General features: G+C 37.5%; 1 protein-coding gene across 2 annotated transcripts in view; it reads right to left on the bottom strand.

Moving 5' to 3' along the window:
- The window catches only part of LOC126368856 (uncharacterized), a 198,147-nt gene that overhangs the window by 11,389 nt on the left and 161,134 nt on the right, over positions 1-25,624 (bottom strand). For both annotated transcript variants that reach the window (XM_050013037.1, XM_050013036.1), the window contains 2 exons: positions 11,359-11,422; positions 364-521 (listed from right to left, as the gene is read on the bottom strand). In XM_050013037.1, the coding sequence (XP_049868994.1) occupies positions 364-521; positions 11,359-11,422 (222 nt within the window). The remainder of the gene's footprint in view (positions 1-363; positions 522-11,358; positions 11,423-25,624) is intronic.

Raw genomic sequence — 25,624 nt, 5'->3', positions numbered from 1 at the left:
ATATGTGGTAATAATAATTTCAAATCAATCCTTATTTTCCTAAAAAAATAATACTTTGTCTAGCGGCACGGATGGACTATTTGACGTTTGCTCCGCTCATAAAGTTTCGTATTAATTTAACCAGCCCAATACGGGTTAAATCACATACCTCCGAAAATGCATTTCTCGGGAATGTGGGTTTCCTCGCGATGTTTTCCTTCGCCTTGAGGACGTGATAATCAGTCATGATCCAAACATAGATTCGAAAACAAATTCGGCAATCATTGGTTTAGGCCTGTGCTGGATTCGAACCTGCGACCTCAAAGTGAGGGCAAGCGTTCTACCAACTGGGCTACCACGGCTCCTAAGTATTTATGTGAATACCTGAAATCCTTGCTCCCCTGTGTGGGCAAGGTCCGAGCCTTGGTGGGGTCCTGTCCAGGGTCCAGCTCGTACAGGCTGCTGGCTCCAGTCTTCTTGCCCCATTTCTTGAGGGACGTCGCGTAGTCTTCCGGGTTGTAGATCGGCGGGCGCTGCTTATCCTGTCGAAGAAGAAGCTACATTTAACGATACAGATTCAGTATCATACATTAACTCACGTCCGAAATTCTTAACTGACTCTCACTGTAGTCGTTTGTGTTATCTCGTATCACGTTGGTCTAACAGAAAGCTCGGAGAGGTGTGGGTACTTAGTTTATCTTGCGAATATTATACCAACCAATTATTACCAATTATTATGGTTATTATTTGTTTTTGTACCACCTTGTGCAATAATTATAATAATATAATTATTATGATATCACATTTTAGCTGCTGAGAAGTTAGTCTTAACAGATTATATATGTTGTTCTTTATGATGAATGTTGTGTTCACTATTTTTTCCGGCAGTCTTATTGCTAAAAAGCAATTTACTATATGACGATTTTTTATATTATTTTATTGTAATCGGCTTAGGTACATATTAGTATTAGTACTTTGTTCAATTATGTCTTAACTAAATATTACAATGTGCATAGCTGTAAGTGATCCATTAAATAAAGAAATCAATAATTATTATATTCTAGTATTATGATTCATTCTTTGATAAAACGGATATTATAAACTAGTAGAAAATAATCATGTTGAGTAAGAATGTAAGCGTAACTTTACAATTAGAAAACATAAGATTGAATCAATTAGACATCTACCTTTCTCAAGATTAGTTAAATAAGCTAGCTTATAAAATTTTCTTCGTTAGTGCAGATTTTTATTGTGGTTTATCTTAATAACGATCAACATCTCTGTTGAAATCAGAGTAAGGTGATGCACCAATGGTAGAGGTAAGCAATGATTGGATTTTTCAGAAAGTTGCCGTTCAGCTATTAAGATCATTTTTGAGAATTTTGTTATGTGTATTGTAAAAACTACGAAATTATTTCGACTGCAAATTACTAATAAGAAACTATTAATAAACCTTTTAAAATGACATCGATATCGATAAAGGAAACTTAAGAAAAAAATCACACATCATACGTAAAACCACGCATGTTTTCCCCCCCGGAGTAAGCAGAGACCATGGAATTCTATTTGATTCAATACTGACACTATTCTCTTCATCATCAATTTAAAAGAAAATTTAGAAATGTGTGGACTTTTGGAGTAATTAAAACCAGGTTCTTACCGCGTTAATCAGAGATATGAGACACCCAATATTTCAACACAGTTGCAAGTGTCATGATCACGGGACGACTCCTTGCAACAGTGTTAATATATTGGCAGTCTCATAATAATATCCCTGATTAACGCGGTAAGTTCCCGGTATTATGTGTTTTAATTTTGGAATAATGTTGACGATACTTATCGCTGATAAGGTTTGTTCTTTATCCGGCTAAGTAGTTAATGCCATCTGCGGCAAATCTACAATATGTCTCGTCAAAAAAAAGAAAACAAAAAAATGTTTGTTCTTTGACGAAGTTCGCGTGAATTTCATTGACTGTTTATAATTACATTTATAACGAATCCTGCGGTGGATTCTTAGATATTTGTTTTTCTTTTTATTATGCAAAACATTACAGTATTAATTTGAAATGAATTTGAATATCGAATCATCATCTCGGCTAGCAGTAGGACCACACCTCATCACGCCAACTTCGCGCGATCATCAGTCATCAGCTAACAATAGAGCTATGACAGTAACGCCATAGAGTAGAGAAAGCAAACATTGCAGATTCTCTCAAATGAGACTGGATGAAGATAAATTGTGCCAGCGGTGGGATATAGGCTTTAATAGGTTTTTTACAGCCATTGCTTATGTCTATGTGGAAGAGGTTTCGATTTATCAGATTAGATGCCTTGACTGATATTTATGTAAGTTAAGGCAGTTATATGACGGAATTATGAATGTATTTTAAGTAGGAAGATACAAAAGTTTCAAGACAGCTCAGGTGGAAGAACACTCGAGTTTCACTGTAAGGTCGTGGGTTCATTTTGACTTATTGTTCGTAGATTTACCGCATATACATCTAACTACTTGGTCGAACAAAAAATTAAGAGGAGGCTCTCACCCGATAAGCATCATAGAACACCCAATATTCCTCTCTACTCCAAACAGGGAATGAAAAAAATATATTATTTCGAATTTAAATACGATTCTACATTATATTTTCTTTACAGCATTCTTTCCATTAGTGACCATTTCGCTTAAATCATAATGGTCAAATTAAAACGCATAAGTACATTAAATACAAGCTATACAAGACATAACACATGCAAATGTAAAGGAAGTACCACACACACCAATTTATTGACGTAACGCACCCCTGGTGCGTCGCATCGTAAAAGTGAAACAGAGATTAACTCCACAGATCATGGAACTAAATTACGCTTGGCCGCTATTAGAGGCGAAACTGGTATTGTGTACAAATATTTAAGTAAGTATACAGACTATCACGGTATTGCAAGAGCTCTATCTCGCTAGGATATTTATGGTGGCGCCTACACGGTCGCGTTCACAAGAAAATGTGTGCAGTTGTATAAAAGCTACTTCTGTTGGTTTTCGTTGTTGGTAGCGCCACCATGATGTCCTACTATGATATTGCACTAATACATTATTATGTTGGCACACTTTGCCAACATAGTATTAGGGCATTACAATAGTAGTGTGTCTCTCGCGCCGGCTGCTAAGTTATCGTAAAGTGTCGTAATTAAAGTCAAACGGACGGACCTGCATTATTGACCTTGTTGGATACATTTTGACAGTTACGTAATTGCCTTTTAATAAAAGGCTAGACATGCAACATTTATACTGCTTGATAAAGCTACCTCTGATACTGATAGCAGTTGCTTTCACGCTCTGTGTATATCATGAATAGGCAGTTAGAAGCCCACAATGACGTCTTCCCATAATCATTCACGTTTTTAAGCAACACACGAAGCTCAGAGCTATGTGGGCCATAGATGGAGGCTTTCTCTGAAGCTGTGTGATGAATTCTTAAGATATTAATTAAGAAAGTGCTAGTCTGAATTGAAATTGATAAAACTGGATCAAGTAAGAATGCTATTGTATTTGGAATAACGCAGTTTTTTTTTTACTTTCCTTTTAGATTTACCTCTGACCATAGAATAAAAAATACTACAAACTCTGCTGTTGATTAGCTTAGTATAAAAGATTGAAGGAAGAAAATATGACATAAACTGTCAATATTTTACCTATAAATGTTCGAAAAAAGAATTTAAATAAATTCGTTGAATTATCCTAATAGGGCTAAGAATATGGTGACAAGAGTGCAGTAGCTAAGTTACTTACCTAAGTGCTTTTTTAAATTACTATTAATGAAGTCTGTTGAAAAGGAATTAAACAAGATACGGAACTACCAGACTTCCTATTAGGATTAATTGGTTTTGCGAAAAAAAAAAACATTATTAATACAAATTAAAAAAAAACATGTTATTACGTAAAATAACTTCACATTATAATTACATAAAATACTTAAATTAAAAGTAGGTAGATGATTTATTATATTTTGCTTACGCAATAAAATGATTCAATTTTTATAAGAAATGTTTTACTTCTTAAGTAAGAGAGGCAATAAAGCACCGTTTACAATTAACTCGTCAGTGAGAAAGCAGATGACAAGTCGGGCGTAATATTTTGAGGGTAATGAACGGAACGGAACGCAACGGACCGACGCGCGCGGTGTGGAGTCACCTTAAGAATGCGTGGTCTAAAAAAAGATTCATACAGATCTGTCTTTATACATTGTTTTAATCTATCTATCTATCTATAATAATAATTATTAAACAAAACGACGTGTATAATTATTGGTTATATTTCAATAACATTTTACAATCGTCTCAATGCGCGGTAAGAATCCGATCTGTCGAAATACGTAAGCTAGTGTTGTAACGTCCATTAGTATAGTGATGTATCAGTCGATATTAGGTCGATCGATTCTTTTCTATCTAAGGGTGGTATTAATAAACGAATCTCAGCTGAGACTGTCCTCAAGATCATGCTCAAATCTCTGTTTTTATATAAGAACTGTCACATTGACAGGATCTAGAGGGCAGTCTTGAAGCTGAGATTAGTTTATTAATACCACCCTAATAGTATCTATGATCCAAACATGAATTCAAACTCATAAAATCGAGTTCAGTTGTTTATATTATATGTATTATGGAATATATTTATGGGTTTTGTTATCTGATATAATGAATAAATAAATAAATAATGAATTACGCTTCTGTCTATGTTTTGCGAGTCAAAACGTGCCAAAATTAGCACTTCGAATAAACTGTACAACGCCTTTGTGGTTTGCCTATAGATTATTATCTTCCCAACTATAATAACAAAGATTTTTTGAGGGAAACAAGAACGCTGTATATAATTACAGACGGTTCGTAATAATAGTTTTGGTCGCAAAAGAGAAAGGAGATGTTTATCTCTCCTCTGGCAATGATTCTAATTTGTTGTACTTTAATAAGAAATGTTGAAAGACTTATATATAAGTAGAAAACTATAACTTAAAGCCTTACTATTAATGAATGCCTTAAATAGATAATTCGGCGGTTATCACAAATCCGTGATAGCTCAGTTCGCAGAGGCAAACCGTTTAGTGCGAATTGGTGGTATATCCACAACATACTCTTAAGGATGAAATGCCTGTCGACGTCTGTATTCCGTAGATGGAATGGAGTGGGTGGAATTAACTCGTGAAGTTCTATTAATACTTATAAACATTATAATTCTTATAGGCGTATCCCCGAAGTACAGTCGCAAACTGTTTTCATAATGAATATGGTAGCATGGAACATTTATCTCCATTCCAAACGATGTATAGAAGATTACGCACTATTTTCTCACATTAATCTGCCAAAGTGACGACTATACGCTGTGACTTTACACTTTTTACTCGCCAACTTCTTTTGTTTTCGCTTTAAAAACTGCATAAACTTAATTAGCACGTCTGTTGTGTCGCCATAAATCATTTTAGTGTCAATAAACTAATCAAATCGTATCACTAGGTAATAATAATAAGATGCTTTGTTACTGGGATAAAAGTTATGAACATGCTTTGGAGTAGGTATCTTCTTATTTCGATGATTTATAAACCCTATATAACACTCATTGTGAAATAGATGTAGATAAGTATCTCATCATCATCATCATCAGCCCATTAACGTCGCCACTGCTGGGGCACGGGCCTTCCCTCTGGATGGATAGGGAGATCGGGCCTTAAACCATCACGCGGGCCCAGTGCGGATTGATGGTTAATAACGACTGCTAATGCAGCCGGGACCAACGGCTTAACGTGCCTTCCGAAGCACGGAGGAGCTCGAGATGAAAACTTTTTTTTTGTGGTCACCCATCCTATGACCGGCCTTTGCGAAAGTTGCTTAGCTTCAACAATCGTACACCGAGCGCGGTTACCGCTGCACCACCGAGCTCCTCAAGTATCTAAAGAGTGATGATTTGCTCGTAAGTTCCGTTCTACGTACGGTTAAAGACAAAACAATAAAATATGAATGTTTTAGTTTATGTTACTTTTCTTCTCAGTCACGTTATAAAGTATTGAATTTGAAATAATTATGTTTACTTCGAAACTAGTTACGAATTTACAGTTACGTACACGGCTGAAGTGAAATTTAAAACTCATGTGAAGCTTAATTTACGTAAAAAAGCTTATTATAAGATTAATGATATGATAAAATGCCTAGTATTAAACAACTTGTAGTATATACCTACATTGTTTTAAAAGATGTGTTGCTGTTGCTGTTTCTCGACATTTCTTCTTCTCAGCCATAACACCTTGCGAAATGAGGTAGATTCAAAAATATTACATTTACTTTAAACAAGCTTCATGATAATTACGTTGAGTAAATTATTCTGATTACAACTAAGAGATGTTGTGTGATTATGTTATGTTTACAATATTTGTTCAGAAAGGAATGTGTGATTGCTATTATGACGTCACTTCGACTGACAGAGAAAACGGGAGTCTATAACGTGGGTTCTATTTTCAAAACGTCTCAAGATCATCGTATTTCCAAATTCAAACGATCCAAATGCAAATTTCCATGTTCATCAATACTTTTATTTATCGTCCTGTCAGAATTTGAATTCAGGACGAAGTACTGGGGGTTAAAATGGCCACTTCGAAGCAATTCATCTAAGAAAGCAATATTGCTATTTGACATTTGTTTGCAATATTGCTTTCTTGCATGAATTACTTCGATGTGGCCATTTTAACCCCCCTGTTGTTACTGTAAAATAGAATTGTACGTTTGTTCTTCCTCTACAAACGCTATCATCATTAATTGTTCCTCACACAGTCTTCCACATAAAAAGACTGTTAGCGCCAACAAAAACATAAACCTCATACAATTCGTCAAGGTATAATTTTACAACCGCAGAATTCTCACGGCGATTCTAAAAACCACTGGAAATTAATTGAATTAAAACCACAAAGTTCTAAGTAACAACCATTGAAGAACCTTGGATAATCTACTAGAGATGTAATTAGAAGGCGATGTATCACAAGAAGCATGGAAAAGTGGCTATTGCAGTTATGTGGATTGCATAAGATGTGTAATGTGGTTCGTTACACTTGATTGCGAATAAAAAAGTTATAGTGTTATTTCTAAGTGTGTTCTAGTTCAGATAGTGCACTTAAAACAATGAAAATTTTTGACATAATATTGTACCTACAATTAAAAACCTTTCTATACAATTGATATCAAGTGGCTTCCAGGAATTGTGCTCGGGTAATGGCAATAGACGAGCCCCCTATTATGGAATTTAAAATACTTCCGAGTTATGAAGCGGCTTCTTAACACGAAGCAATATTAGATTGTTACACTTTATTCACTGAATATTACGATATAATAACACTATCGCGAAAGTTTTCCGACTAACTTAATGCGATCAATAACCACAAAACATCACTTCATACTAATTATTTAGATTATTCAATGAAGAAAGCAATCGTCCCGCACCCGTTCCCGCCAAAAAGTCCAAAACATAAACAGCAAAAAATGGAATAAGGAACAATACTGCGAGCGATCATAGTCAATAACAGCTTTAAGCTATATAAAGTAATACAACAGACCAATCTTTATTTAAAAAAACATTTACATAACCTATTCAAATGAGTCAAATACTATAACATTCCTATGCCATCAGCCGATCCATGCAGAACCGTTTAAACGCACAGATCGTCCGTAACAAAAACTGCCCGCAACCAATAGCAGTGAATAGGAACCAATAGCATTGAATAGGTTGCAATAGTAACCAGTAGCAATAAATAACCAGTAGTTGGAGCTAATCGTTGCGCGGGTTGGACGCCTTGCATTAATTGCTTTTTATCTGTGGTTGGCCACAGAGCAAGTTGTGGGATAGATACGCGCGCATGTTAGGAATATACACCACAGAAACGCCATGTTTTGTGACAATGTATTATATGGTATGTTGGGGAATAATTGTTTGAGGACTATATGGGGACTTCTCATATACCTACGAACAACCCGTTTAATGACGTTTATACCGGGGAGAAATAGACTTCCACCGATTTTTATAGAAACGACTCCCATTTCGAAAAGAAATTAAAACTAATTACAGGTGTCTTTTTTAGTTTATTTTAATTTCTCGAAGAAAAAAAGACAGTAACATACATTTATTAATTTCGGACACCACAGACATAGGTAAATTAGATTTAATACAGGACAGAAACCATACGGAAAATAATATAAAAAAAACAGAACACTTAGTTTAAAAATTATATAAAGAAGGAGAAGGTATGATTGCAGTGCCATTAATAATATTAATTCTCTATAACTCAAATAATAGAAATATATTATATACACATATTAAAAAGTATATTTATAGATTCAAGTCGCGTTTATGTAGTTGTCAAATAAAATTGCAACATAATAATATTACTATTTACTGACTTAAGTTCCAATACTAAGTTAGAAATTTACCACGTCTAGTAGCATATTTTCTGTGCTCCTTAGAAATGGACATCAAATACACAGCAATGCAAGCAAATGGAAGTTGTAGGAATAGTGAATAAATATGTATTAGTCTCTCGCTGGGCTTGTAGCGAAAGGCTGGAAGCCGCGGGCTTTGTATAGCAAATATTAATTATACATCACAGCGGTTACGGGTGTAATCGGCGAATAGCGCCATCTATCGGTGATTACTTGCAGCTTTTTTTGCTAACAATGAAATTGGCATCACCTTCCTAGTTTATCATGTTTTTCACCAGGTCCGCTTACCTAACCTGAAGATTTGGCAGCTTTTCTGGCCTTCCAACTCGTAAAGGGAGAACTACCCATTGCCATAATAAAAAAAAGGGAGAACTAGGTTAGGCCACTTAACTACCTCTGAAAAAATCTTTGGAGTCGGCGTGTGATCTGGGAGGTTAGCTAGGATGCAAGCCATTTCTAAAAGTAACAAAGAACCCACAAAGAAGAAAGTGACAGTTTAAAAAAAAAACTTTATCGGATTGATATAAGGTGACATGTGTGGCGAGGTAGATCGTGGACCGGCGCGATTGGTTCGATGAAATAAAAATACAAATATGCTGATGAAGTTGATTTGCGTGTATTATTCGTTGAGGGCACTGGAGATTACAACAATATTTGTACGATATATTTTGATAAACAACTGGCGTAAGAGTCGACTAGTGAGTTCAGACATTGAGAAAAGAAGGAAGAATGACAGTAGTGGGCAAAGACAATACGTCTACATAAAAAGGTATGTTAGTAATCTATGGTCTTATAAGGGTGATGCATACACGGTCAATTTCTAACAACATATTCAATCCCATATAATATATTTATCATTGTCACTGTCGTTCTTTTTTGCCCGGCCAAGTAGTTAATGCCATCTGCGGCAAATCTACAATAAGTTACGTCAAAAAAAAAAAAATACTGTCGTTCTTCTTAATCGCCTGAAACTTGTCTAAGGCCACTGATTTGTTATGACGGCTGATATTTCAATGCTTTCCATCAAATTTAAAACTCAAGTTAACTTGGCCAATGTTTCGTATAGAAGCAATAGGCACGCACGGTAAGTATAACAAATTGAATACAATTATTGTTAGAAAAAGGTTTTTCTTTTAATAACCATGAAATCGCAAAGAGCCTACAACAGTCCTTGCGTAAAGCCAAATCGATTCAACGTCTTTTCTAGCACGCATAGGACATAGTTGTTCAAAATAATCGATTTTGTTACAGCAAGACTAATTCGATTACGATTATTCACTATTCGCACGCTCTCGATTTCGTCAGACAATTTTTTTTGTCCAGTTTCAACATGCAAACTCAATCGCTGGTGGAAAATAGATTGTAAGTATGTTAATTGGAATATTAAGCTTAGTATTTTAAAAAAAAGTTGAATAAGTGTAATACTGCGTTTTTGCGTGTTTATAGTACCTAAATAAAAAATAATTTCTCTACATTTTAGCTTTGACACTCTACGGGAATTTTTCTTTCGATCCCTTAAAGTAGGAAAGTATTTAGAAAAAAAAAGACTCTACGGACATACTACCTGGTTTGCTGTCATACGCAAAGGATAAATTGATAACTGCTGAAATATTTGATAAAAAAAATTCATAATAATTTATTTATTTATTTATTTATTTTATAAACTCACGTCCGTAATCCCTAATGGGGTGGGCAGAGCCACAAGTAATCAAAGACAACTTGCAGCCACTGTTGATACGAAGTCCAAAGATGGATATGATGAACCTTATGGTGATAAGGGATCAGCCTATCGCCCATAACATTAGTCCATCATGTTAGAGGACACAATCCCTCTGTCGGTTTTTACGACATGCCCGGGAAGAGAAGCAGCTGAACGTGTTCTATGTTTTTTATATGCTCCCAGAACAGCATAGAAGCAAGTAAATGATGGACTAGATACGAGTAGTTTAGTATAGTTTGTTAGTAGTCGTTACATGAGCCACATCAGGGGCTTTTGACGGCTCAATAGTAACCCTGACACCAGGGTTGATGGGGTTGGTAATCCACCTCACAACCCACACGGTAAAAGAAGAAGTAGAGTAAGTAGTAGACTCCTGAACGTGCCCACCAAAGCATGGATCACTTTACTTTCGGACAAACGGGTTATCAGCCTGCAATGTCCTAACCAAGTAGGGGTTACTGAGTGATTTTTATGGTAACTCCAGCCACCTGACCGACATCGTTACTCCATTTAGCCCAAGAGTGTCCTGTAGGGCTAACATGCGCGTCGTGATAAAATGTTATCCTGGTCATTTTATCGTTTCTGACGATGTAATTATGTCGTTTTGCTGATAGGTGCCAATATAATGAACCCAAATAAGTCGTGTCGTTATGTCAGAATACGGACAAAACTACGTGTCACGCATGTTACGGAGGAAAACAATCTAATCGCCTTCGACAAAATTTATTGAATCGATCGATATTTTTACGACGTTACGCATGTTAGCCCTATTATTTTTATTTATTTATTATTATTAAGCCTTAAGTATAACATTAGTTTAAATGCAATGTCCTGCAAAATTGCATAAGCAATTTGTCTGCAGGATCACAGTCTCGCTCACTTGGTTAAATTACAATAATTAAGAATTAAAAAATAGGTAAGTACGTGCTAAATTAAATCTAATAAATATTTTTTTAACTTATTTTCAAACATTTTTGGATCATTTTTAATGTTCTCAGGCAAACTGTTGATGAGATAAGGTATGCGCTTACTGTAGAACTACATTTTCCAAGACGTGGTCTCCATTCGAGAACCAATCTTCCCCAGCTTCATCATCATTGGCCTTATACGTTTGTTTCAGACGATTTATGACGTCATTGCCTCGAAGAAATGCACTCAGTCCCAGCTTAGTCTAGCAATAATAAACGACATACCTTGGAGACAGGCTCCTCACTCCAGCCGCCGGTGTTCGCCATGCCTTCCAGCAGTGTCAGTTCACTGTAACAAGAGAAAACAATGATATGAACGTGATAATTCCGATACACACCATCTAAGTTTATTTTAAGTTATACATATCATTTTCTTACCCGCCGAAAAGGAAAGGGACGGGTAAACGACAGGCATAAAATTTATGGAACACACGGCAATTTTAGGCAGAAATTCAAAAAACCCTTCCAAAATTTTATATTGGCCAACCAGACGAGAAGTGAAATTTTCCGTTTTCTTTTACGATTTTTTAAATTGTTTTAAATTCTGTACTTTTGCAATAGAAAATTCCACTTGATATTAACTCAGAATAATCAGCTGAATCACCCCTTTCAGTATTTTTAACGATGTCACTTACATACACCCCATACAAGTATACAGGTCTGTAGCCATACAAGTACGTATGGGTGTTAGAGACACCGTAACAAATACTGAGGGGGATGATTCAGACCATGATTCTGAGTCGATATCAAGTGGAATTTCCTATCGGTGAAGTATTGACAATTTTAGTATTTTTTTAAATTATTTTCAGTTCTATACTTTTACGACGGAAAACTCCACTTGATATCAACTCAGAATCATGGTCTGAATCATGCCTCAAAGTTTTCGTTACGATGTACTTATAGGACACAAACTTTTACATTATTAAATTTCATTTGCAGTTTCACATAGTTTGGGTTGATTGCATTACAATTGCTTGGTAAGTAACATAAAGTAACAAGTTAATTTGAGGTTCCATTCCATCATCTTGCAAAACTAACATACGACGGTCACGCATGATGGCCTTCTATAAGTAGGCCGTCTTCATTTTCGACCGAATTTTGTAATCAGAATCAGAATCAGAATTATTTATTCAACGTAATTATCATGGATAAACTTGTTGAAGGTCAATGTAATTTGAATTTACGTCATTTCGCAAGGTGTTATGGCTGAGGAGAAGAAATGACAAGAAACTGCAACAGCAACACATCTTTTAAATCAATGAGGGTACATTACAAGTTATTTAATAACTAGAGGAACACATTTAATACCAGACATGTTTATCATTTAGGTAATCATTAATCTTATAATAAGCTAATGAATTGATTCCTATGATAAATTGCTACTGCTACGCTACTTGTTAATTGATTATATTAGCAGCTATGTGTGATTTTAAAATTTTTATTAAAATCAGGTTTTTTGTACTTCTTCAGTCAATCAATCAATCAATCAATAATACTTTATCGCACAACGACATATACAAAGGACATAAACATACGAATAAAAACATAAGTACAACAGGCGGCCTTATTGCTAAATAGCAATTTCTGCCAGGCAACCTTAGGGTGAAAGAAGTTAATGCATTGGAGCACGGACTGGTGCAATAAACATATAATGATACTTCTTCTTCTTCTTCTCTTGTGTGGGTTGTGAGGTGGATTACCTTCCTTATCAACCCTGGTGTCATGGTTACTATAGCCGCCAAACATGACTCATGTAACGACTACTTACTTACATCAGTAAGTAGTAACCGGGACCAGCGGCTTAACGTGCCTTCCGAGGCACAGATCATCTTACTTTCGGACAATCCGGTGATCAGCCTGTATTGTCCTAACCAAACTAGGGATCACAAAGTATTTTTTGTGATTGTTCCTCACCCGGATTCGAACCCGGGACCTCCGGATCGTACGCAAACTCAAGGAGTTCGCATACAATATTCTGTTTTACGACGGACCATAATTGTATAGTTCTCATAGTAATAAATCATATGTCTGCATACTTAAGTTAGAACATTTTCAGGGTGGTCTATCAATAATTATTTACTTTAAAACTATAGAATTGGATATGCTGTGATGTAGCAGTATTGTGTTAGCATAGAATAAGGAATAATACTACGTATAAAATGGCAACTCTCCGCTCCCCACCAGCGGCTGAGCTAGGTTTACCTCACCCCCCTCGGTCTTACTTTAGACTTCAATCGTATGGCGTCTGAAGTTACACACAGAGTTGCGCGTGTACGATAACGTCAATCTGTAATGGCTGTGAAAAACGAAATGTTCTGTATGAAGTGTCCGGGGTGTGGTGTTAGGCAGTTTTTTAGATTGGGAGCTTTTTTTTTGACGTGACTTATTGTAGATTTTCCGCAGATGGCATTAACTACTTGGCCGGACAAATGGGGAGCGCTGAAGGCTCTCACCCGATACAACGTTTAAGACAACAGGCCTGAGGGTGCCCAGTTGGGCGCGAACCTCGGCTCAGGGCATCGTCTGAGAATAGATTGGGAGCACAGCTTGGACACTATAAACAAAAATCTCCTTCTTACCGTGAGCTACCTTTACGCGTGCGTGCGAGCGAAACGGACAGCCTGCGTGCTCTTTCTTCCTATGGGCCTAAGGCTTGAATAGACTTAAAGTGGGCCATCGCGGGGGTGAGGTAAATCAAGCCCGCTCCGAACTCGTATCGACGCGGGGCGGAGAGTGTCCCTTCTATACGCATTTTAATTGTTTATTTTATGTTGGCAGTATGGAAAATACATAAATCAAGTTCAACTGCTTATCATTTCTATTAAGTCGTAAAAGCTCACAGGAATTCGATTATCGACGTCGCTGTCATCAACATAATCGACTGTCTATATGGACGACTATCAATGTATTAACAGAACATTCAGAACATCTTTATTCCTGAGGAGTTTTCGCCATGTTTTCGCTCACCCTCCTCAAGCTCAGAATAAAAGATGCGACCACACCACCGAAGCTGCCGACGCATCAAATAGGCACCACCGATATTGCCTCGTCGGTCGCAGCACTTCGGTGTTATGTATTCGGTCAGACCATCTGATCATTTTAGGTAAAAATAATCCAGCGTTCGAATGTGGTAGTGGAGTAGGTACTTATTGTATTTCGTTTTCATCATACCCGAATACCTACAAAATAAATTTATTCATGGTAGAAGCATAGAATAAAAAATCGATACTTACCACGAATGGTACGGTAACCCCGCCCCGCGCCAATTTCTATCAGACGTTTACCTCACCTCCTCTGGGTGTTACTAGTCTTACTTGACCGCAAGCTGCTAATCATTGAAGGGAGAACGCGGATTGTCTGTTTCGCTCGCACTTATATGTTCGGCGGGACGCGGTAAGAACAAGATTTTTGTATGGAGTATCCGGGCTGTGGTTGAAGCCATACAATTCATTGATCGCATCATACTTCACAGGCTATTTACACTTTACGTCTGTACCTACTCAGTACGACAGCAGGTACCGCAAAACGTTAATGATTTTAGTGTAAAACCGCTATGTCTACTGAGAACAATGCGCAGTCGTACGACAACCTGCTTTACCTTAACATAACGTAAGCTCCACTCCTTAACGTAACAGCCTCCGTGGTCTCGTGGTTAGAGCGTTAGGCTCACGATCTGGAGGTCCGGGTTCGATTCCCGATGGGGACATTGTCGAAATCGCTTTCTGAGACTGTCCTTTGTTTGGTAAGGACTTTTTAGGCTTGAATCTCCTGATTGTCCGAAAAAGTAAGACGATTCCGTGCTTCGGAGGGCACGTTAAGCCGTTGGTCCCGGCTATTACCCGTAACCAACCCGCAGTGGAGCAGCTTGGTGGAGTATGCTCCATACCTCCTCCGGTTGATTGAGGGGAGGCCTGTGCCCAGCAGTGTGACGAATATAGGCTGTTTATGTAACGTAATCTCACGACTATATCCCAATTGAGGTAGCCGCCAAAGGCCCCTGGCTTAGGTGACGACTACTTATTTACTTCCACCTTCATTATGCGCACTGCTAGGGAGTGGAATTATTTGCCGTCTTCTGTATTTCCGAATGCGTAAAACCCGGGTGCTTTCAAGGCCAGAGTGAACAGGCACCTTCTGACCGAGCTCGCTTAATCAAGTAAGTACGCAATGCTAACAAATGTCAAAAAGCAATATTGCTTCCTTAGATGAATAGGCTAGTTTCCAATCAGTCAAATCAGTTACTTTTTACTAAACGTCAAAACACGAAACTACAATGGAATTTGTATGAAAAAGCATCCTGTGACGTCATAGAAATACGTGACAAAATGTCGCACTTATTATTACATTTCTCTTTATTAATTCAAAAATGAGTTAAATAGAAAAAAGAAAACGTTTTTTGTTACCTTTTTGTTTAGATCTGTCTTTAATTAGTAATCAGAATTTTATAATTTATCGATGATCTAAGAAACTACCCAATTGCTTCAATGTGGTCTTTTTAACTCCCCAAGTGTCAATCGGAGGTATCGGGGTCCTAGTACGGCTTTGAAATCGACTACTCTGGGCGCCATCCCACTCGCTTCAACAGCGTACTGCGGCGCGGCAAGAGGGAAACCACTGCTCTATTTTTCCCTAAAAAGTAGCATGGAGGATGCTACACCGACAAGAGCGTGGCTCTTAAATTTAGTGATGATGTTGAGGTGTCAACTGCATACATTTTGCGCAGACCTATAGATATGGCCCTTAGTAGACATTACGGTATGAGATAAACTCTCTGTTTTTGCTTTGCTCCCAGTAGAAGCCGTATAAGGGCCGTTTATCAATAAAGCTATCAAACCAATTACAGACACAATATGGCACATAATTTCACGTAACTCGCGAACATATCGGGTCCCGTAATGTCCCGTTACACAGGCATGACCTACCGCACGCCACGCACGACCGCCGATTTATCGACCATAGTTTATACTTTACTACGAGTAGCTCCTTGCCCGCGACACCGCCCGCGTGCATCGCGTTATCGCTATTCGTACACTAAGTTTGTCTGAAGCAGAGCAGACGCTTTCAAGTGAAAGCAGATATCCATTGTCCGTCACTGGGTTTTATACACAAACCGCTTTATTCTATATATCCCATCGCCCTACCATTATCACGTAGGATCTCTAACTATGTCTCTGTCGCAGGGATATGATAAAATCGGGGATTTGATCAATTCCCTAAGGGATTTGATCAAACCTTTAAAATATCAAAGCAAAATTATTTTTGTCATTTCACTGAACCAATTTAGGGATTTGTTCAATTCACTAGATTTGTTTAGGGAAATGATAAAATCGTGTTGTTATTTTAACATCCTCCGTGATTTGATCAAATCCCTTAGGGAATTGATCAAATCCCCGTTTTTATCATATCCCTGCGACATCTATACCAAATTCATCTAAATCAGCCTAGAGATTTAGGCGTGAAAGGTAACAAACAGACAGAGTTACTTTCGCATTTATAATATTAGTAAGACTTTTGTCCCCAATGGCAGCAGATCACGTTCGCAAATCGTGATTTTGTGCCTTTCTTTGTGCACCTTTGTACTTGAAAGCACGGCCCAGTTCGCATAGACTCGCTCGGGGATTAGTTTGTTATAGTTATTAGAGGAAAGGTTAAATAGCAGAAAAAAATACCAATGCAATACTTTTTTTAAAAAAGTGTCGCGAAATAAGTAAGTGAAGCAACACATACATAAACAGCCTATATACGTCCCACTGCTGCGCACAGGCTTCCCCTCAATCAACCGGAGGGGGTATGGAACATACTCCACCACGCTGCTCCACTGAGGGTTGGTGGAGGTGTTTTAACGGCCAATAGCCGGGACCAACGGCTTAACGTGCACTCCGAAACACGAAAACATCTTATTTTTTCAGACAATCAGGTGATTCAAACCTGTAAAGTCCTTACCAAACAAAGGACAGTCTCACAAAGTGATTACGACAATATCCCCATCGAGAATCGAACCCGGACCTCCAGATCGTGAGCCTAACGCTCTAAACACTAGACCACGGGGGCTGTGAAAGTGAAGCAAAATATATGAAAAGCAGGGATCTATTTTTTAAGAGAATGCATTCGGTCAATACACCACACATCAGCATACCATACAGCCGGGACCAACAGCTTAACGTGCCTTCCGAAGCACGGAGGAGCTCGAGATGAAAACTTTTTTTTTTATGGTCACCCATCCTATGACCGGCCTTTGCGAAAGTTGCTTAACTTCAACAATCGCAGACCGAGCGCGTTTACCGCTGCGCCACCGAGCTCCTCAAAGATAAATTATAAAATGCTAATCTAGAAATATAAGCCAGTCTAAGATAATCGAAAATCAATCATTTTTTTTACTTTTCGACTTATTTTCGAGTTTTATTTATGTTTTAAGTAACAATGAGTACGACGTTGGACCGCTTTTATTGACGACCTCACATTTCCATAGAAAACTTTCATTTTGGCGTTTCGTAAAAAGTATCTCATTTGTCTAGGTTGTCAAGAAGCCTATTCTATTCCGTTTTTAAAAAATCAGCTTTAGGGCCAGTAAGTTGTGCGAAGAAAATCGAGATAATTTGAAAAGTCCACTTCCCAAATAATTGACCTAATCATGAACCGTGCGTTTGCCACTTTTGCGGTCAATGTTTAGTAAAACATGGTCGCGCTTTACATTGATCAAATTAATTGGCTAATACAATTTAAAGTTGTTCGAGAAACGCAACTGGCAAATCGTGTGAACCAATAGTAAATCGAGGTAGACAATTCAAAGAAAAAACATTGTAAGCGTTCATCCTTAAACGGTGTTACTAAAGTCTACTTAGGGATTGTAACAATAATTGTGTATGCATGTAGTATTAAACAATTCCTGCCTACTGCCTACCCTTTCGGAGATACAACTATGATACGTGGTCTTCTTCTTTTTCTTATTCTTATTCTTTTATACGATGTTGCACACAAAGACAAGACAATTACTTACAGGATAAACTTATTCAAAAGTGGGCAAAGGCGGCCTGATCGCTGAGAGCGTTCTAATAAATTTGTACAGCTGCAGTGTAGCGCGCAAAGAAAGTAAAAAAAAATAGATACATTTTACATAGATACAGGGTGCTAGTGGGAGACGTCCGGCCAAGTAGTTAATGATATCTACGGCAAATCTACAATAAGTCACGTCAAAAAAAAAGCTAGTGGGAGGTGATTCAGACCATGATTCTGAGTTAATATCAAATGGAATTTTCCGTCGCAAAATTCATGTTTTTTTTGTATTTTTTTTTATTTTTATTTTCCGTTCCATACTTTTGCGACGGAAAATTCCACTTGATATCAACTCAGAATCACGGCCTAAATCATCCCTCAAAGTTTTCGTTACGATGTTACTAACACGCTGTATAGAAATACGGAATTTAACATATGTGTATATATGTTGAGTGTTAAATAAAGCCAGACAATTCCACTGAAGGCCTACAAGCGCCTAAACAAACAGCCGTTGGTATAACTGCACTGTAATCGAGTTACGGGACTAGACAGCGCTGAGACGAATGTTCGTCCCGACCCCGATACTGATTCCCCTGCTCCTGAGATCAACGTGCCATTTGTCACACTTGCAGGTACAGTAGGTAACAAACATATATGTTTAAATGTTTGGCCAACTGTTTGGCCAATTATTTGGCACACAATTCATCAGTCAATCTGATATGTGTACCGGAGAAGGATGCCTCGGCTGTTCAGCGTGACCAGGGGACGAACGAACCTCGTAAACAAATTGCCCCTGACTCGAGTACTTAATCTTCTTCTTCTATCGTGTGGGTTGTAAGGTGGAGTACCAACCTCATCAACCCTGGTATCAGAGTTACTATTGAGCCGCCAAAGGCCCCTGACATGGCTCATGTAACAACTACTTTCTTACATCAGTAAGTAGTAACCGGGACTAACGGATAACATGCCTTCCGAAGCAACGGATCGTCTTACTTTCGGACAATCTGGTGATCAGCCTGTTACGTCCTGACCAAACTAGGGATCACAGAGCGATTTTTGTGATATGTCCCTACCCGATTCGAACCCCCGGGATTTCCGGACCCTACAATGTCTCTTGCCATTGGAAACCTTTACCTCCTCGCCCTGTTCATGGGTTCCGTAATAACTGTTCACGCATCACATTCGCACCTTGAAAGCCAGCAACGGGACCAGATAACTAAATTACTATCCAGACTGTCGTGATAGAGTCATGTAGCAGTAGCTGGTGCACGCCTTGAGGGGACTACGGTAGTTTTGTGGGGGCCAAGTTGAAGACTGCTACATATTGACAAATATAAAAATCCAGGGTGTTAGTGACATCGTAACAAACACCGTGGGGGATGATTCAGACCATGATTCTGAGTTAATTACAAGTAGAATTGTGCGCCCCAAAATTAATGTATTTTTTTGCTTTTTTAAATTATTTTCAATTTTTTTACTTTTGCGATGGGAAATTCCACACAAAAAACATGAATTTTCCGACAGGAAAATCCACTTGATATCAACTCAAAAAGACCCTATCTACTTGTATGGTACAAATACGGGGTATGATTCAGACCATGATTTTGAGTTGATATCACGTGGATTTTCCTATCGGAAAATTCATGAAAATTTTAGTGTTTTTGTTTTAATTATTTTGCGTTCTATACTTCTGCGACGGAAAATTCCACTTGATATTAACTCAGAATCATGGGAATTATCCCTTTGTATAATAATCCATAGTTTGAATCCTAGTTAAAATAAGACATGAAAAGATCATGGTACACATGTTATTTTTGTTTTTTTTTTGACGTGACTTATTGTAGATTTGCCTTTTTGGCTTTGCCACAGTTGACTCGTCCATTATAGACGGCGATACGGCTCACCACTTATCACGTCAGTCTAACGACGTCAGTCAGTCCGACAGACAGACGGACGGACAAAAAAAGAGATCCTATAAGGGTTCCGTTTTACCTTTTGAGGTTCAGAACCCTAAAAAAAGGCAGGAGGAAAGCCAAGGCGAACATACCGCGATCCAATGTGGCTCTACTCAGCACGTTAGGGGTTACAGGCGTGAGTTTGTGAGCTTATTGACATTACGGTATTAGAAAATGATTTCTTCATCATATCCAATTTAGGACATAAATACCTGTCCACCACTAAAAGAATTGTGTATGTATGTTATACAGAATCGCTAGTATCTTTCAACTTGCACCACCCATCACCCAGATGGAATTTGAAATAGATTTGTGTTGATTGGTGGTTGGACGCCGGACGCGGTTTGCGTTTTGTTCTGATTGCTGACAATCCAGTCGAGTTGTATCGATAATTTGACTCTCCATCAGTGTATATCTATGGCAGCTCCGGCACTTTTATTTCTACTGTAAGTTTTTATTTGAAGACATTATTTGGATTGCCTCTAATTTCGGATAATGACTGACATTGATATTTTGTGTGTTTTGACTTTATATCGTGGACAATAATGACTGAGTGGTTTTGTGATGCGTTAGATGGAAAGACCACTACAGTTAGACCTAGAAGGACGTATATTGACCAAATTGGAGATGTCCTTAGAAAAGGTTCAGTACGATCAACTGTATAGCGTGCGTGTATGAAACATTTGATGAGTGTGAAGAAAGCAATGCGGAATTACATACTCTCTTTTGTTGAGCGTTGGGCTCACGATCCGGAGGTCCCGGGTTCGAATCCCGGTGGGGATATATCACAAAAATCACTTTGTGACCCCTAGTTTTGTTAGGACATTACAGGCTGATCACCAGATTGTCAAGAAAGTAAAATGATCCGTGCTTCGGAAGGCACGTTAAGTCGTTGGTCCCGGTTACTACTTACTGATGTAAGTAAGTAGTCGTTACATGAGCCATGTCAAGGGCCTTTGGTGGCTCAATAACAACCCTGACACCATGGTTGATGAGGTTGGTAATTCACCTCACAACCCGCACGATAGAAGAAGAAGAACTGTTTAGTATTAAGGGTTGTATTAATAAACCAATCTCAGCTTCGAGACTGCCCTTAAGATCATGTCAATGTGACAGTTCTTATATAAAAACAGGGACTTGAACGTCATCTTGAAGGCAGTCTCAGTTGAGATTAGTTTATTAATAACACCCTAACAGGGACTCATAAAAGCCGTAGCCAAATGCTTATCCAAACAAAACGGACGATTTCCACTTGGAATAGCACATTCTGGAACAAGAAATCATGAGCATAAAAGCGGCCGTTAGCATAATGGCATAAACGCACTTCCTAACCCCACTAACCCAGATCGTTACCCAACAAATCGATATTTCCCATTAGATCCGACTGTTTCCGTGATCTGCTCGCGTGAATCGAGAATTCGAATCGATTACGCAAATTCGAAGAAAGTGTTGATTAGATAACGCCTAACAAGTTTTGGGAAATGATAGGCTATGTTACCTTATGCTGTTGAACGATTTTCGGAATATTTATAAACTTATTATAACGGTAATTTTGTTCGAAATTATAATAAATTTAATAGAGCTGTTTGATTATAAATTACTTGAGATAATTTATAACTTTCGTGAGGTAAATTTTATATACGTATAAATCAGGTTTGAAAGTTTTCACTTTTATTTCGCTTTCTTACGGTAAATCTTTCCTGTTTTGCTTGTCAATATTTTGTATTTTTTTATGTCTTTGTAAGTATTGATTTAATTTATTTAAGGCGTATACACCAATAGCCATCCAAAATTTAATGAGAGAGTCACACAAGTTTAATGAGAAACAACGGCAACGAATGAATAATTTTTGAATACAAATCATGTCTGTAAGGATGTATATAAATATTTGCCATGCCATGCACTGCACGCTTGACAATGAATAGAATAGAATAGGAATAGTTTATTAAAAAGGACGGCACACACAAAAAAAAAAACATCAACATCATATCAAATTTCCACCAAACAATTACGGTGGTGGACGTCCTGAGATAAAAGGGCCTCACTCAGCACAAGTCGCGGCGTGAACCAGGACGCTGGTATTATGTAGACCCTGCTGGGTGAATGTGGACCAATGTAACGTGTGTACTTTATATTCGTGACAAAGCATGTGCTACACACGTATCCCACGTACGCACGCGGCGTGCGGGACACTTATGTCCGGCCGGGGGTACACTAAGTCACGTCAAAAAAAAAACCATATTGATTAAAAATGCTATTATACTATAAATTAATTTCTGAATGACAAATTGAACTAGCATTAAATTTGAATTTAAGTATGGTATTTAAGGGTGGTATTAATAAACTAAACTCAGCTTCGAGACTGCACTCAAGATCATGTCAATGTGACAGTTCTCATATAAAAACAGAGACTTGAGCATGATCTTGAAGGCAGCCTCAGCTGAGATTAATTTATTAATACCACCCTAAGTGCATGCTAGTAATATAATTTTATTTTAACCCTTACTTTATCCTGACCAAGATGTTAATTAACTCATTATTATAACAATTTGTTATAATGTAATTTCCACCTTTTCGACACCCTGACAGGGTATGTTTTAGTATGAATTATTATTTATGATGATATTGTAACATAACATAATATCGTCACTGGAAAGGCAAAATTACGTAAGCGCCAAAAGGCCATTTCGAGAAAAAGCCGTTTAAAGTTTCATTTTTTCGTTTTTTTATCATAACTTTTTACCCAATTATCCAATTTAGATGATGTCAAGGTAAGGTTACATTGTTTTTTAATTTTCTATGTCCAGCAATACATATTATAACTGTTGGATTTCTATTTTAGGATATAGTGGCGCTTACGTAAAAATGACTTCAGTTTACAGTAAAGCAAATTTACTTAACCGCCATCTGGTTAAAATATTATTTGGAAGCAAAATTACTTACAGCTCTTAAGACAATGCATACGAGAACGACAATATTTCTTTAAATATAGTAATACTGTAATGTTAGCGGAGTAAAAGTTACTGTAACGACTTTTACACATCTGCTCTCATTATGTAAAAATTGCCTAAAAAGTGATCGATTGATTATGTCAGTTCACCAAAAATTCTTTAAAGTAAGTTTTTGTAATATCTTACATGGGTAAAAAGACGTAAGAGACAAATAATTATTCTTAATACCTCCTTAAACTACTTATTACTTCAATTGATTTATAAAAATGGCTATTAAAATACTGAAGTGCCAGAAATAAAGTTTCATAAAATATAAATAATAGCGTACAACCCGTTATCTGTTTGTAAAAGTTTCTTTTTAACACTTTCAAAGACAGAACGTATACGGACGTTCCGATTCCAAGGTGCCATACTACCTATTATGAACCACCAATGACCCATGGTCTCTGTCCGTGAAAGGGTTAAACGGTTTTATTTAGCTAAACCCGTACGGTATATTTGTATCAAAATTAGATATTGCAATTTAAGTACCTTCCTGTTGTCAGATTGATCTGAAATTTGGTACGCACCTTTAATTCCGATGTCAATACAATATAATAAAATCAATAACATTATAATAAATCTAAGATGGCAGCCGGTACATAATGGGGGATTACATATTTTTCCAAACCCCCTCAATATGGGTATCAAATGAAATAGCTACACAAGTAGAATACTGTGATTGGTGCTAATTCCTGTAAATACCATCTAATTTTATTTTAGGTTATATCTGTCATTTTCTTATCCGCCGAAAAGGAAAGGGACGGGTAATCGACAAGCATAAAATTTATGGAACACACGTCAATTTTAAGCACAAATCTAAAACAACCGTCTAAAAATTCGCCCGGGTTATTCATTTATTTACTCATTCTTCCTAAAATTAAGAGCTGTCAATCATCCGTCCCTTTCCTTTTCGGCGGATAAGAAAATGACAGGTATAACTTAAAGTAAAATTAAGAGATGTCTGCAGGAATCGGGGCCATTATGTCAAAATTTAAAATACAAGATGGCCGCCGTTCCAAAATAGCGGACTAGGTACATATTTTTCCACAACCCCCTCAATATGGGTATCAAAGATAGGACTACACTAGTAGAATACTGTCATTATGTCAAAATTTCAAATCCAAGATGGACGATATTACAAAATGACTGAAAGAAGGATGTTGCCCTTAATTTTGTCATTGTCATCCACCGTCCATAATATGCAGGGCAGCACAGTGGATCGCTGGGTGGGGCAAACCTTTGACCGCGAAGAGTTTCTTTTTTAATTTTAGGAAATGTAAAGAAATCATTGGAGCTTAGGTCAGGACTGTATGGAGGATGGTCAAGAATTTCTACGTTTTCCTGCTTCAAATAATCGTTTGACGAGCGGTGTGTGAGCTTGCGTTGTCATGGTGCAGCATCCTGCACTCCTGCGCATCATCATGCGTCGCTTTGGGTTAGATTTTCGAAGTTCGGCGATGACTTGTGGTATACCAATCTGCATTAACCGTCCTACGATCTTCAAGTGCAATTGTCGCAACATGACCGATTTTCTCCACGAAGGTAGCCACCATCTTCTTTGAAGTGCTTCGAGAGCGAACAACTTTGACTCGTTTTGAAAGACCCAAACTGTGGATTGTTGTTTGGAATCAGGATAATAGCATAAATCCAAGATTCATCACCACTGATGATGTCGTACACGTGATTTGACTCTCCTCGGTTGAACCTCTGAAGAGTTTTCTTACACCATCTGACGCGGGCTACCTTATGATCGTCAGAAAATGCGGGATGCAACGGCAAACTAGTTTTCTCACACCAAGTGCCTCATTCAATATCGTTTAAATGGTTGTCCCTGAAATGCCTAATAACGCCTCTATTCTCGGAATGTCACATGACGATTTTTGAGGATTAGTTGTCTCACAGCAACGATATTATCTTCAGTGAAGGCGGATGTCCACGCTCGAATTCTAAATACCAGCGTTCGATGGCTCGCAGACATGGCACTTCATCGTGGAATAGAGATTTTAACTGTTTGAAACACTGAAGTCGCAGTAGGCCTCTTCGAAAGTTATAGAAAATTTTTCTTTGTAAGATTCATTTTCGGACCTGACAGATTCAAACCAACGCTGTGACTAAACAATTGCATTAAATCCTAATGCTTTCAATTGTTTTGATATTCGAAATTCCAACAAATTTGAATTTTGAGTTCTCAATTCAAAATTGGCGCTAAATATGCAAACGACAGAACTTAAAAAGTATAACAAAGTCGCTTTTTCTGTCCCTATATCCCTATGTACGCTTAAATCTTTAAAATTGCGCAACGGATTTTGATGCAATTTTCTTTAGTAGATAGAGTGATTCAAGAGGAAAGTTTATAGGTATGTATAATAACATCCAATAAATAGTGTAGAAATACTGTTATTTTTGAGGATTTTAATGTGATGTCGTAAATAATTTAATTTTTCCTCAGCAATGCATCCGAGCGAAGCCGGGTCGCTAATAAATTATAAAATCAATTCTAAAATAGTTTTACTTTTAGATCTATTGTTAAAAAATAACTTCCTGGGAAAC

Source organism: Pectinophora gossypiella, chromosome 8 (genome assembly GCF_024362695.1).
Source record: "Pectinophora gossypiella chromosome 8, ilPecGoss1.1, whole genome shotgun sequence".
NCBI classification, from domain to species: Eukaryota; Metazoa; Arthropoda; class Insecta; order Lepidoptera; family Gelechiidae; genus Pectinophora; species Pectinophora gossypiella.
Note: the sequence above shows the minus strand (reverse complement) of the source record. Positions and strands in the feature narration are given on the sequence as shown.